This window comes from Ctenopharyngodon idella, chromosome 9 (assembly GCF_019924925.1).
Source record: "Ctenopharyngodon idella isolate HZGC_01 chromosome 9, HZGC01, whole genome shotgun sequence".
NCBI lineage: Eukaryota > Metazoa > Chordata > Actinopteri > Cypriniformes > Xenocyprididae > Ctenopharyngodon > Ctenopharyngodon idella.
In genome coordinates, this window is record NC_067228.1 from 23,023,365 (window position 1) to 23,038,795 (window position 15,431).

Genomic DNA, 15,431 nt, shown 5'->3' on the forward strand with positions numbered 1-15,431 from the left:
AGCCACAAAATTTTAGTGCTCTTTTTAATTGCATACAGTGCTCATACAAATAGAAAAGAGAAAGTGAGGAAAGGCAAAAATTTAGGCAAGAGAGACTTTATATTGCAGGAAGGTTGTGTCTGCATACTGTTGCCAGGCATCGTGAGTGGGAGTCAGTGATATCAAAGAAGAGTTCTGGTTACCCAGGGAAACTGCATCTGTCCTGAAGATCGGTCTCAAAGAATGTGAAGGACAGAAGTTCAGATCCATGCGTGATGCGAGGACAAACACGAGGCTACAGAGAGAAACAAAGTCTTTTATTGTATCATTCCATGTGTCTCCATGAAGGTCTTCTGTTGTAGCACATAACATGGCAAAAGAAGCATGTAACATGACAGGAAGTTATTACGCGTGTTAAAAGCCATTACACTACTGTGGCAGTACCACGGTACAGTGATGATGGTAGATGGTAATAGCATAGCACAAAAAATTATCAAAATGCTTTTTTTTGTCTTCGTTTTGAACAGTATATCTGCTATTTTATCATTTTAAAACTTTGTCCATTATTTTGTTTAAAGTGTATCTGTGGTTATTTTCGAATGCATTGATTTTAAAGGATTAGTCCACTTTCAAATAAAAATTTCCTGATAATTTACTCACCCCCATGTCATCCAAGATGTCTATGTCCTTCTTTCTTCAGTCGAAAAGAAATTAAGGTTTTTGATGAAAACATTCCAGGATTACTCTCCTTATAGTGGACTTCAATTGGCCCCAAACGGTTGAAGGTCAAAATTACAGTTTCAGTGCAGCTTCAAAGGGCTTTAAACAATACCAGACGAGGAATAAGTGTCTTATCTAGCGAAACGATCAGTCATTTTCTAAAAAAAAAAAAAAATTATCTACATTTTAACCATTGACGCTCATCTTGAACTAGCTCTCTTCTTCTTCTTCTCTATTAGAATTCCAGCAGTGTATACGCTGCTAAGTGTATTACTGCCCTCCACAGGTCAAAGTTTGAACTAATTGTTATATACTTGCACTAGCATATTGTATATGACAATTTAGTTCAACATTTGACCTGTGGAGGGCAGTAATACACTTAGCAGCGTCTACACTGTGTCCATTGTTTTCAATGACAAATAATTTGTCTGTTCACACTGACCATAAAACTATTTTGTGATGTGGCGATCACAGCCAGTTAGAAGATATTTGATGTTTAATATACTGTTATACTGTTTTAATCCACTTATTTCACTGTTGCCGGGGATACTCAGAAATTTATCTGCAAATACTTTTGGTAAAAACCATGGTATTGAATGATTGCCATTTTGATATACCATAGTATTTGCATTTTATTCCATGGTAATTCAAAGAATATAATAGTAACCATAATTCTTACCATAATTAATTCTTTGCTGAATAAAATTATGCATTTTTTTTTTTTTTTTTTTTTTAGTTACCCCAAACTTATGAATTCACACAATTTTCCACAAAAATATGAAGCAGCACAACAGTTTTCAACATAAATAATAATAAGAAGAAATGAGCACCAAATCACTATATTAGAATGATTTCCGAAGGATCATGTGACTCTGAAGACTGGAGTAATGATGCTGAAAAAAATCAGCTTTGCCATCAGAGGAATAAATTACATTTTAAAATATATTAAAATAGAAAACAGTTTTAATAACATTTCTCTATTACAGTTTTCACTGTATTTTTTGATCAAATACATGCAGTCCTGGTGAGCATAAAATACTTCTTTCAAAAACATTAACACATCATAATTATTCAAAATGTTGACAGGTAGTATAATGGAGGCGTGAGAAAGGAAGGAGAGCTCTCATAATGCACGGAGTCCTGGAGGGAGACGTACAGGAAGTACAACAGGATTGCTGGTATAGTCTGGAAGAGGGAGGGACACTCAGACATTCTGCCTCCGAGCTAAATGCCGCCGGCTCCAAGACATGTAAACAGTGTCTATGTATATGTGAGAATGAGAGAGTGTTTTTTTTTATATCGATATCTATAAATGCCTGTGTTTTATCCTCTGAGCGTTAAACGAGCGTGGCTATATACGAGTGTGTGTGAGAGATCACTTTCAAGAAGCGAACACCAGCATGCAGACTGACGCACTGCTGTGGTTTAAATCTCATATTTATTGATCTGTCTTGAGAAACCCAAACCTTTCTGAGCCGTTTGATAGTAAAGCTGCTGTTCTGGTGCTGTTCTAGCTGCTGCAGTGGACCTGGGAGGGTCCAGCTCAAAAATATGGGCAGGAGTGTGGATTTGTATCTATATTGTATTCACTGCATTGAAGATAAACACAGCTAAATTCCACATTTCTTGCTATATTCTGCATGCGTCAATCCTAAAATCCATTAAAATATGTAAGCAGGCACAACATTTTAAGCTCCGTTTCATCTAAAGTTTCATTTAATCATCATCTTACAGCAGTTGTGTGATCGCGTTTGGCTTTAAGAGGCTGTCCTGCCATTTTAAGTGTTTGTTCTCTTTCTTTCTGCTTGAAACTGAAGTCCATAGCTGTGGTTTTATCATTCCCACTCATCTCTCTCTCTCTCTCTTCAGCTCTTTTTGTGTGAGAGAAGCGTTTTTGGCTTGAAGCTCTCACTCTTGTATGCAAGGACATGTCTGTGTCTGAAGTGGAGTGAGAAAATGGAGAAAGTGAAAATAATCAAAAGCTATAGAAAGCTAGCGCTAGATTTAATTGGATTTCAGGAGGCAGAAGTCTGTATGGCTCACGTACATAACAAAGCGGAACATTTTCAATCGTTTTGATAGGCTTCACATTTCCAACTGTAATTTTGTTTTTTTTTCCGAACATAAGTTAGTAGAATTTCTCTTGGTGGGTGGACTGTTAGTGTTTAACAAAAGTGGACAGATTTGTGTGTTCAGGATTCACCAAATCGCATTGTAAGAGCAGATCTTCATGAAGTTGCTGGACCGAAAGGATTAAAGGAATGTTTTGGATTCAATACATACTAAATATGAGTTTTACAACCGGGATAAACATACATATATTATACACACTAGAAAGTATAGCCACTTGACAAAAGTATACACTACCATTCAAATGTTTGTGATCAGTATGATTTTTAAAAAAAAGAAATTAATTAATTAATAATAAATGAAAATAAAACTTTTTTTCCCCCACAAAGGCACATTAAATAGATTAAAAGTGACGGTAAAGATGTCTATAATGTTACAAAATATTTCTATTTAAAAGAAATGTTATACTTTCTATTCATCAAAGAATCCTGAAAAATATGTATCACAGTTTCCACATAAATATTTTCATCTTTGATAATAAGAAATGTTTCTTGAGCAGCAAATCAGCATATTAGAATGATTTCTGAAGGATCATGTGACACTGAAGACTGCAGTAATGATGCTGAAAATTCAGATTTGCCATCACAGGAATAAATTACATTTTACAATATATTAAAAAAAAAAAAAAAAAAAAAATGGTTATTTTAAATTGTAATATTTTTTCACCATATTGCTGTTTTTACTGTAGTTTTGATCAAATAAATGCAGCTGAACATTCAGCTTTACATCACAGGAATAAATTACATTTTAAAATATATTAACATAAAAATTAGTTATTTTAAATTGTAATAATTTTTCACAATATTGCTGTTTTTACTGTAGTTTTGATCAAATAAATGCAGCTTTGGTGAGCAGAAGAGACTTATTTCAAAACTATTAAAAAAACCTTACCAACCCCAAACTATTGAACAATAGTGTACATGTTACTGTATGTAAATAGTGTAATAAAGTTGCTTAATAACCTTGTCTGTACAAAATTATTTAGTTCAAACACATTTTTGGTTCAAAGAATTAATTTAAAGAAAAAATGAATATGAAACATTTCTGCTTCTAAAACCTCTGGAACATCTTGCTCTATAGACTTCAATTATAAGTGCATGACTGTACAGTATATCATTTTGGTTTGTTTTTACAATACTATTTTCTGGGTTAAATTGACAACATGTTGATTCATTTTTCAAAATGCCAGTTCAAATTCATGTTTCAGACACAAAGACAGTAAATATGAGCTAAAATGCAAATTACCATTGCAGATCTAACATGCCTATCTTTCTTCTGGTCTCTTCTCTCTTCCTTCAGAAGATCAACAGCCTTTACACAGAGATGAGGCCATCTTCATTGCCCTCGCGTCTGTCTCCATAGTAGCGGTCCTGATTGTGGCACTGTTGTTCGGCTATCGCATGATGATGGGTGAGATTCAGTACTCTTGTGTTATGATTGGCTATTTGCAGATGAAGGTCACGTAACAATGTTATCGTGTTGTGATTGTGCATACTGTGTTTGTTACAGGCGAGTGTAAACAAGGCCTGCACAACATGGACATGATAGAGGCCGCACCATCAGAACCATCTCTGGATTTAGACAGTTTAAAACTACTGGAAGTGAGTCTTCTAGCTGCCATCAAATATGTGCAGAAATTATCATATTTTAATTTTGAATTGTATTCTAATGAACTTGAACCATCTGTATTTGTTTATCATGTAACATCTGCTACAATTCACACCTGAATAATTTTCCTTGCAGTTGATTGGTCGAGGGCGCTATGGTTCTGTCTACAAAGGATCTCTTGATGAACGCCCGGTTGCTGTAAAAGTTTTTACCTATGCCAACCGGCAAAACTTTGTGAATGAGCGCTCCATCTACCGAATCCCTCTTCTGGAGCATGATAACATTGCTCGTTTTATCGTTGGGGATGAGCGTCTCACGGCAGATGGGCGGATGGAGTACCTGCTGGTCATGGAGTACTACCCTCATGTAAGTATTGATCTAGTACAAGCCCTCATTCTCTCATCCTTAAAGTTGTATGAGACACTGCTCTGGTGCCTGGCTGCCCTGCTTGGTGTAGTTTTCCACATTTTACCTTCATCTGTCCTTTATTCTCCATCTCATTGTTTTATTGGTCTCTCCTGACTATTTCTGTCAAAGTCGGGAGTGGAATCGAATGTCCTGCCGCTATCTGGCTAGATATTTTTATCCACGATTCAGATGGATTTCCAGCAGGCAGCATGAGAAGGGTACTTGGATGTCGGCTTTGTGTTTTAGCCGTCCCTGTGCCTGTTTGTCTTTCTCTCTTACTTGCTCCTATTTTTATTTTTTTTTTTTCAATTTTTCTGTATTCATCTGCCATTGCAGTCAGATAAAGGTGTTTTCTGTCCTTTTTAAATTCAGTGATGAATCCTTTACCAGCCACTTTTGTGTGAAGTATTTCAGCACGGTTTACTCTGTTTTATTGGTCCCACTTTATATTAATTGTCTTTAATATTGATGTACTAACATTTAAATTAATCATTTCATACAGTGCACTTATTGTGTACATACATATTTTTACATTGTACTTTATATTTAAAAAAAAATACCTGCATGTATGTAATTACATCTATAATTACACTGTTGTTGACCCTTCCATTACCCCTTAACCCACCCTTAAACCTAACCATACACTAAACCTGTCCCTAACCTTACCCGTATCTCACCTCAATAGCAGCACAAGTGATTTGCAATACAACATGAACACATAAGTACATTCAAAGACTATATATATAGATATAGAAAGACGGTTCACTCCTATTAGTTATGAATGGGAGAAACTGCAAATATAGCGGAATACGCCCCCGCCTTCTAAGTAAAAGAGCCAATTGCTGATTGATAAAGTCATCACTACAGCTGCCGTTAGAAGTTAGAAGCAACCTGAGACTCGCGCTTATGGACTGCACATGCGCATTGGCTTGTCTAGCCTGCAAAAATTAGCGCTTTTTAACGCTATTTGAGATAAGAAACAGCATTTATGGGACAGTTCATGTCAGATTTTAATGCTGATTTGAAATATGTAATTTAATGGTGAGTTTGCCAAGCAGTTTTTTAGATTTCAGGATTCCCCCATTCAAATAGATAGGACTTGGTCTTGGATGCCCGAAATAGCTGTCCGGAGGCGTTACAAATATGGCCGCCGAGTGAACAGACTTTTCTTGAAAGGGACTTTGGTACATTGTACCTAACAATTAGTTTTTTTTGATGCAAGTACGTAGTAGTTAAAGACTTTGGTCACATGACATCTCCTTTTCAATCTCTTTCAATCTTAATTTTAAAAAAAAACAAGTGGACTAGTGCAAAAACTAATTTTCTTGTTCGGTGTGTTGATTTTTAATGTCCACGACAATCTATGTAGTCCCATTTAGTCACTTGTTAGCAACCACCATTTTTAAGGCACGTAAAGTTTCAAAACAAAAACACAAGTGGGGTATTACTGATATATTATATGTTGTAGAATAGTGTATAAATGTCTTGAGCTTGTGTTAAGCATTTAACCCAAAAAACAAACAAACAAACAAAAAACCCAAAAACAATGACTTCAGGACTTCAGGAACTGGAAGTGCAAAAATGCTAACTTATTTTTAGGTTTTAGGATTCATTCCCGCAGCACTCTATACCACTGGATTTTAATGAAGTCATTGCCACTTTTTAAACAAATTTGCTTGGCACAATTAACACCGCATTAATATCATCTGCGAAATGCAGCCAGTAAACTGAATGTTTATTGTATATTTATTTGCTGTAAATTTGTATTGATCACAGAAGCTGTTATTCATCAAATGATGACAAGATGATGCATAAGATTGTTATAACTGGGTATATATCAGTGCTCGAGTGCACTTCCAGCTTAAATAGTCGATATAGGTGTCTGGATTGCACTGGTGAAGTGATGCTTTACAGTCCCAGTGAAGTACGTCAGATTGCAGTAGTCTGACGCATTCTTGACAACCTCGCACTCAAAACCAGCCTGCAAGACGGGGAATTACCAAGTTTAAATTTCACTCAGCAGGAATTCTTTGGGCATGCTTGTGCTGTTATCCGATTTGCATAATTCCTTTAATCGGATGCTAAAACAATGCAGACAGCACATGCAAATAAACGGCACTATCAACAGGCGCAATACATTCTTAGTCATTTCCCTCTCAGCTTTCAGATCTCACACAATAGTCTCCAACTCTTCTGTGCAACATGTTTTCCTGTACATTCCTGTTTGACATGTTATAACTGGCAAGTTTGTCTGTTAGTGCGCCTGTTCTACCTGCCTGGGCCTTTTGAATGGCAGTGAGGAATGAGACACACCTTTATTGTGTCTGGCTGCAGACAGACAGGACTCTGTGAGACAGAGCTGTGTTTGCTCTTGCCCTGTTCTACTTCTGATGTATGAATTATATAATGAACTCATAGCCTAGAGCCAAAGTACAGGAAAAATCCTTGTAGGTGAATGTTCACTTCATACTTAGACATAAATTGAAGATACCCTTTAGGCTGAATCTAAGAACTCTATGGGTTAATCCTGATATGTTGAACGTTTTGAACTCTGCAACTGTAAAAAAAAAAAAAAAAATACATATATATATATAATTATATATATATTATATATATATATATAGAATTATTATATATATATGAATATATATATAATCTGTGTTGTAATTCTGTAAAAACATGCACCAGATTTTCACACTCATATACAGTTGCAAGAAAAAGTATGTGAACCATTGATTCTTAATACTGTGTGTGATTACCTGGATGATCCACAACTGTTTTTTTGTTTTGTGATGGTTGTTCATGAGTCTCTTGTTTGTTCTGAGCAGTTAAACTGAGCTCTGTTCTTCAGAAAAATCCTCCAGGTCCTGCAGATTCTTCAGTTTTTTCAGCATTTTTTGCATATTTGAATCCTTTCTAGCAGTGACTGTATGATTTTGAGATCCGTCTTTTCACACTGAGGACAATTGAGGGACTCAAACACAACTATTAAAAAAGGTTCAAACATTCACTGATGCTCCTGAAGGAAACACGATGCACACGATGCAAACACAACTATTTTTAATACTTGAGTTTGAGTCCCTCAGTTGTTCTCAGTGTAAAAAGACGGATCTCAAAATCATACAGTCGCTGCTAGAAAGGGTTCAAATATACAAAAAAAATCCTTGAAAACTAAAGAATCTGCAGGACCTGGAGGATTTTTCTGAAGAACAGAGCTCAGTTTAACTGTTCAGAGCAAACAAGCGACTCATGAACAGCCATCACAAAAAAAAAAAAAAAAAAACAGTTGTGGATCATCCAGGTAACCACACAGTATTAAGAATCAGTGGTTCACATATTTTTGAGTGGGGTCATTTTTTTAATAAATTCAGCTATTTTTATTGCTTTTCGACTAGATATAAACATCTTTTATGTAAAATATCTTACTCAGGACAATACTAAACAAAAAATAATATGCATTTTGTATGATCTCTTATTTTGTTAAAATTATTCACATTTTCACAGATTCTGCAAGTGGTTCACATACTTTTTCTTGCAACTGTGTGTGTGTGTGTGTGTGTATGTATGTGTATATATATATATATATATATATATATATATATATATATATATATATATATATATATATATATATAAAATAAAAATTCTTAACCATTTTTTAAAAAAAATTAGAACGAGACAAACCAACTAATAATTCACAGTATTCATCCAACCCATTGCTAATGCTTGTGCAATACTGTTTGTGCTCTTGTTTTCCTACCAAAAATGATGTCACTTCTTGCAGGATATTATGAAAAACTTGCTTTAGTTAGTTTAGCTAAATGGATACAATAGAACTTGTGTTGTCCAAATTCTAAATTCCTAGGCAGCCCAGAATGCATTGTAAGAAAGTCTGTGGGAAAAAAAAACAACAACAACAAAAAAAACTTGCAATAGAGAGAAATGTCAGTTAAAATTATTCAGTGTTCAAAAGTATAAATAGAAGAGTATCAGAAAGTCTGCCTTTTGTCTAGCAGCATACTAAGGTCTTCATTGAAATCAAGTCTTCTATGAACTTCACATGAGGAACCGTTTTTGCAGTTTTGAGTGGCATATGTGCCTGAAAAGAGCACTGAATCATCACTAATGTGGTTCCATGTCCGTTAGGATGCTGTCTTAGGATACAGCTGCCTATTTAAAAAGTAAACAGCAAAGCAGCTCACTAGGTGGAACAAGGCCTGTGTCTGTATCCATCAGTGTTCTGTGTGTCACACATCGTTAGAAAGAAGGAATGCCAGGACCAGTGTCCAGGGATAACATCATTTTCCTTGTCGCTATGGTAACTCAGAGACTCAGGCAGGGCTTAAGGGAAAGTGATTGGCTTTTATGGCTCTGATGTACACTTACAGGTAGATAATCATTCCTCTACCCAGAGCGCCCTGCAGTCTATTTGTTTTCTCTTGTACCACTCCATCCTATATGAGGGGTCAAAAATCTCTTGATCTGTGTATTGTTATCGCTAGCATTCAGCACAGTTTAATACAGAGGCAGTTTGCGATACAACTAAATAACTAAAATCAGCAACATATATATATATATATATATATATATATATATATATATATCACACACACATATATATAGTAAACATATAATATTACCGTAAATGTTAATCTTTTTTTTAAATATTTGTTGATTTTAGTTATATTGTAAAAATGTTACCTTATATGTGAATAATTAAAAAAATGTTGATTGTGTATAGATCAATAGAAATGACATGTAAATATTTGATTTGTATAATGCAACTGCATGTCATGTTCTAATTAATTTAGAATTTAGAAATGCAACAACTGCATGGCAAATTCTTTATACATGCTGTATTCCAGACTAATTTGATTGGCTGTTGCACTCAACGAACCCCTTTGTGATTGGATGCTTAACCAAATGCAAAAAAAAATTGCACATATATAAATATTTTGATGCAACAAGAGTAGACCTAAATGAAATTCTGTAATCGTCACTTTTCACAAATGTCAGCCTGCAATTATTTGTCACATTATTTCAAAAGCTTGTCATCTGGACAGTGACCTTAGTGACATTACAATTCAATTTTATACGCAGCATGCCACAGTTCAGTTAACTAATAGGCAACTATTTGCCCCACCATGGATTTGTTCTGTTGGACAGTTATTGATATTTCTACAACGCGCATAATTACATCCGCCTCTCTACAGCAGCTCTTGTGTACTGCATGTTCAAATGCTTCCTGTTGAACTGATCAAATCTAATCTACATTGTTATTTATGTAGTTTAGTTTGGAAAAAAATTCTCTGTTATGTACAACGCTGTTTGTTGATGCTGGTAGTTTTAATTGCGTTGCCTAAATACCCCAGAGGCAGTAATTAGTTGCAGGCGGCTTTACATTACAACTTTGTTGAAGCTCCAATTCATTATTCAAGTGCTTCATATCTGCTCTACAGAGATTTAAAATGCTGATGTAAAAGCAATGCTGAGTTCTGTGGTATAAAAGCAATATTGATGTGGACAGATTGTTGTAGAGCAGCATTAAAAGCGCAATTCTTATTTTCTGCAACCGAGATGTTCCTGGTACTGCAATAACCATCACGCCCAAGTTGTTTTACAACCCTTTTTAGTGGTGTGTTTTAGCAGTTACAGGTTGTGTGTGTCGCTAGTTTAACTGTATCGTGTCTGTTTGTAGGGTTCTCTGTGCCGGTACCTGAGTCTGCACACGTTGGACTGGGTGAGCTGCTGTCGTCTGGCACATTCGCTCACGAGAGGACTGGCCTACCTTCACACTGAGCTCCTGAGAGGAGGTGAGGGTGACCTCCACATGTATGCACACACATCCTTCACTCAAGTTCTTGCTTCATTATCCACCACCTTGGAGTATATTTGGCTGCCCATTTGAGGGGGATGAAGCCTTATTGCTGTAAACCACTTGATATCTGTGTTTAAAGGTGAAGTGTGTTGTTGTTAATTTTTTTGATATCAAGTGAAATAAGATATTTAAAGAGACACAGTATAGGGTGGAACTTGATTGATTTTATCTATTGGGAATGGATTTGATTGTGTGAGGGGGGAAAAACCCCCAAAATACACTACCATTCAAATTCAGTAAGATTTTAATCATTTCATTCAGCAAGGATGCATTAAATTGATCAAACGTGACTGTAAAGACATTTATAATGTCACATTCGATACCCATTTCAAATAAATGCTGTTCTTTTGAACATTTCATTCATCAAAAAAAAATTGATCAAAGAAATGTATCACAGTTCATACCTCTAATGATGTATAACAATTTTTTTGAAAGAAATGAATAATTTTATTTAGCAAGGACACATTAAATTGATCAAAAGTGAAAAAATAGACATTTATAATACAAATAGATTTACATTTCTAATAAATGCTGTTCTTTTAAACTTTATTTGTCAATATTTGTCAAAGAATCCTGAAAAAAATGTATCACAGTTTCCACAAAAATATTAAGCAGCAACTGTTTTCACAATTAATAATAATAAGAAATGTTTCTTGAGCAGCAAATTATCATATTAGAATGATTTCTGAAGGATCATGTGACACTGAAGACTGGAGTAATGATGCTGAAAATTTGGCTTTGCCATCACAGGAATAAATACATTTTAAAATGTATTAAAATAGAAAAGTTATTTTAAATTGAAATAATATTTCACAATATTACAGTTTTAATGTCTTTTTGATTAAATAAATGCAGTCTTGGTGAACATAAGAGACATAAAAAACATAAAAAGAAAATCTTACCCACTCCAAACTTTTGAACAGTAGTATATATACTCAAGATATCGATCTAAAAATATTGCAATTCCATTAATTTTCACTAGTGGTGGAAAAATAACACATTTAATCTTTACAGTTTAAAATAAATTATAATAAAAAGAGTTGATGTCTCATTCACCACAGGTGTGAGGGGAATATAATTTAGTGAAGTCTCGTGGGAGAAATAAATCATAACATGTCCCCGTTTCAGTTTTGTACCAGCTTGCAGTACGAACATATGAACATGAGTCATCTTACCACTAGAAGACTTTGAAGAAGATCATAGGTTCATCGCTATTCAAATTTTTTTTAAAAACCGTTTGATGTCTGAGTTCAAATCTTCAAATAAGAAGCAAGTAGTGATCTTTCAGTTTCAGTGTCAACAGACTTTGCCTTGAGTTTGATTGGCATATAATTTAGCAGAAGTCTTGCGGGAGATATAAATCATAATATGACCTGGAGGCGCAGATGTGTTCGTATAATACATGACAAGCATTTTAATAAAGTCATGTAGAAGAAATATTGAGGTTGAATACAGGTTCGGGCAAGGTGAATGTTCTGTTGTCCTTGTTTTCTATATGCACTTCTGTTGAGTTTGTGAGATTCTGTAGTTCAACTACTCTTTTGTCATTGAATGGTTCTTGAGTTCTACAGACACATTGCTCTTATAGTGTAACTTCGCTGATTTTCAACCCACAGAGTATTGTATTTCCCATTGTGGCATTCTCTCCATATTTACGATTCTTTGCAGCCTTTAACCAACTCGCTGGATCCTTCACTTGAAACCGAATGCAACTCACTCCCACTAAATGTTTTCTCTTTGAATTCTTGCAACTGGGAACAATATAAGCCAACACCATTATAACTAAAAGTTTGCTAAAAAGTATTTCCTACTTAAGCAAGGCGGTATTTGATTTTGGTCAAGTGTATCCATAGCAGAGCGGTGGAAGTGGCCTTGGATGGCAACATGTCCAGTGTTAAAGTTTTTTATTTCACTAGTCAGGTAGCACTGATTTCAAAAAATTTTCGCCTTTCTACTGCATAGGCAGCCAAGTTTTCTACTGCATAGGCAGCCATTTTCCCAGCAGTGAAGTACCCCTTTAATGCTTTCAACTGCCTTATGTCCATGTCTGTAGCCCAGCAGGAATGTGTCTAACCACATGGGTTAAAAAAAGCTGCGTGAATCCACCCAAAGACCACTGGTAGGCCAGTGAACTGCGTCAAATAGAAGCTGCCTTTTCTAATCTGCACATCTGGGTCAGACAGAATGTTTTCTGTAACGTGAATCAGACACTATTCATTTTTTATGACGCGTCTTTGTGTTTAACAGTATGATGGCATGTAGATCAGAATGTCGAGTGTGTACACACTGGAGCTTCACAGCTGGAAGCATGTAACATAAAACATTTGATAAAGATGGGCAGTTTGATATGATATAAAAGAGAGGCTCAGGGTTTTTAATTTAGCATAAAAACTACATGCTCAAAATTCTAATAGAGTCTTTGGCTCTTCCAGTGGTCCTTAAGGCAAGACAGCACAGGTGAATGGGATAAAAAAAAAAATTAACTAATAGATATCATGATACTTTGCCCAGTACATTAAGACTGGTTTTGACTGTGGTGTCTTGCCTTAAAGGGCCAGCACACAGTGCAAAAGAGATAACACTCGGCTAATTTGTGCGTCACGCTCCTTGTGTTTCTCTGGGTGCTGGAGCGCCGCCAGAGATCTACAGACAATCTGCAGCTCATCAGATCTCAAGTTCATTTCCCTCTGTGTCTCTGGCCCTGCCCTCATTACGAACTGATCTCAGAGCAGCCGTCCACCAGCTTCCTGCGTCTGTTGTCATTACGAGCTGATCTTGGTACAGCCGCGGTTCAGATTGCTGTGCCGCTGCCCTCATTACTGGCTGAACTTTAGAGCCAGACAGCCAGCATGTGGAGGATGGGGGAAGGACTGGGAGAGAGGGCATTCATTCTGAAACTATTACTCACATCATGTGCTTCTCTGAGCGCCCTCTGCTGGTTCTGTTGTACAAGTGGTTTATAAAGACTCCTCAAAAACAGTATATGGGTTTATTTTGACCCTGTAGACTCTCTTAAAACACTCATTTAATTTGTCCACTAACAGTGTATACATACACTACCATTCAAAAGTTTGGAGTTGGTAAGATTTTTTTTAAGCTTCATTTTCTTTATCAAAAATATAGTAAAAACAGTAATGTTTTAAGATATTATTACAGATTAAAATAACTGTTTTCTATTTGAATATATTTTAAAATGTAATTTATTCCTGTGATGGCAAAGCTGAATTTTCAGCATCATTACTCCAGTCTTCAGTGTCACATGATCTTTCAGAAATCATTCTAATATGATGATCTGATGCTCAAGAAACATTTCTTAATATTATCAATGTTGAAAACAGTTGTGCTGCTTAATATTTTGTGGAAACTATGATTTTTTTTTCAGGATTATTTGATGAACAAAGTTCAAAAGAAAAACATTTATTTGAAATAGAAATCTTTTATAACAATTTAAAAGTATTTACTGTTAATTTTGAACAATTTAATGCATCCTTGCTGAATAAAAATATTAATTTCTTTAAAAAATAATCAGATACTTCCACACTAGTGCATGAAGAGGTGACAGCTATCAGGGACAGATAATCGTTTTACTTTCACATCATTAAAGTTGTGAAATCCTTGATGTTTCCATGAAACAACTGTGTGAAACCACAATTCCTGAAAACTGTTATAACATGAACATTCCTTCACAGATTTATATAAACCTGCCGTGTCACACCGGGATCTAAACAGCCGTAATGTTCTGGTGAAGAACGATGGCACGACGGTGATCAGCGATTTTGGTCTGTCCATGAAACTGACAGGAAATCGCCTCGTACGGCCTGGTGAAGAGGAAAACGCTGCCATCAGTGAGGTCAGCACATAAGCACTCGCTTAACTGGAACATTATAACAACCTGAAGCTGCTGAAATTTAGGCCATGTTGGTAGTTACTTGAGAATAAGGTGTCCAGAACTGCCGATCCAGACCCACCATAAGAGCACCTTCCCCCCTCACACTTGTATTGTTCTGCTGTCTAGGTGGGCACAATCCGCTACATGGCCCCGGAAGTGCTGGAGGGAGCGGTGAACCTCAGGGACTGTGAGTCGGCTTTAAAACAGGTGGACATGTATGCCATCGGCCTCATCTACTGGGAAACCTTCATGAGATGCACTGACCTTTTTCCAGGTGAGGAATGCGACTGCACAAACAACAGCAAGCATGTAGATACAGTATACTGCTGGTTAAGCAGAGCTAAATGTAGCATGTAACTATAGCTAGTTTCAGTAGTGTTAAAATATTTGTAATTGTTTTCGAATGCGTGCTCGCGTTCAGGAGAATGTGGTGGGGGGCACAGTAACTCATTTGGGTGGCATGGCACGTGAATGCCCCCCCCCAGCGCTGACCTTGCTCCATGGTATAAGAGAGATAATCCACAGCCAAGTGCACATTAAAAGATTGTAATGCACAAGGCAAAGAACCTCCCAACATGAAGTGCATCCACCCTATTTTGACTTAAAATGCATAATATGTAACCACAAAATGATTGCAGTCCACACAAAGTGATGCATAACAATACTCACAGCAGGAAGTCAGACTATAATTGTTTTTGTTTTTTATTGAAAGAGTGTTTGCTACAAAAGCAGTGCTTTGATGATGGTAGCGGCGGTACTTTGGGATTTGGGATGAATTTAGATGTAACTTCTCTAAGAAAGTGTAACAGCATGCTTAAG

General features: G+C 36.0%; 1 protein-coding gene across 1 annotated transcript in view; it reads left to right on the forward strand.

Annotated features, from left to right (window-relative positions):
• bmpr2b (bone morphogenetic protein receptor, type II b (serine/threonine kinase)) overlaps positions 1-15,431 on the forward strand; it is an 88,369-nt gene that overhangs the window by 63,029 nt on the left and 9,909 nt on the right. Inside the window, exons 4-9 of the mRNA XM_051904811.1 lie at positions 4,129-4,239; positions 4,339-4,430; positions 4,573-4,803; positions 10,544-10,658; positions 14,413-14,573; positions 14,739-14,886. Of these exons, the coding sequence (XP_051760771.1) occupies positions 4,129-4,239; positions 4,339-4,430; positions 4,573-4,803; positions 10,544-10,658; positions 14,413-14,573; positions 14,739-14,886 (858 nt within the window). The remainder of the gene's footprint in view (positions 1-4,128; positions 4,240-4,338; positions 4,431-4,572; positions 4,804-10,543; positions 10,659-14,412; positions 14,574-14,738; positions 14,887-15,431) is intronic.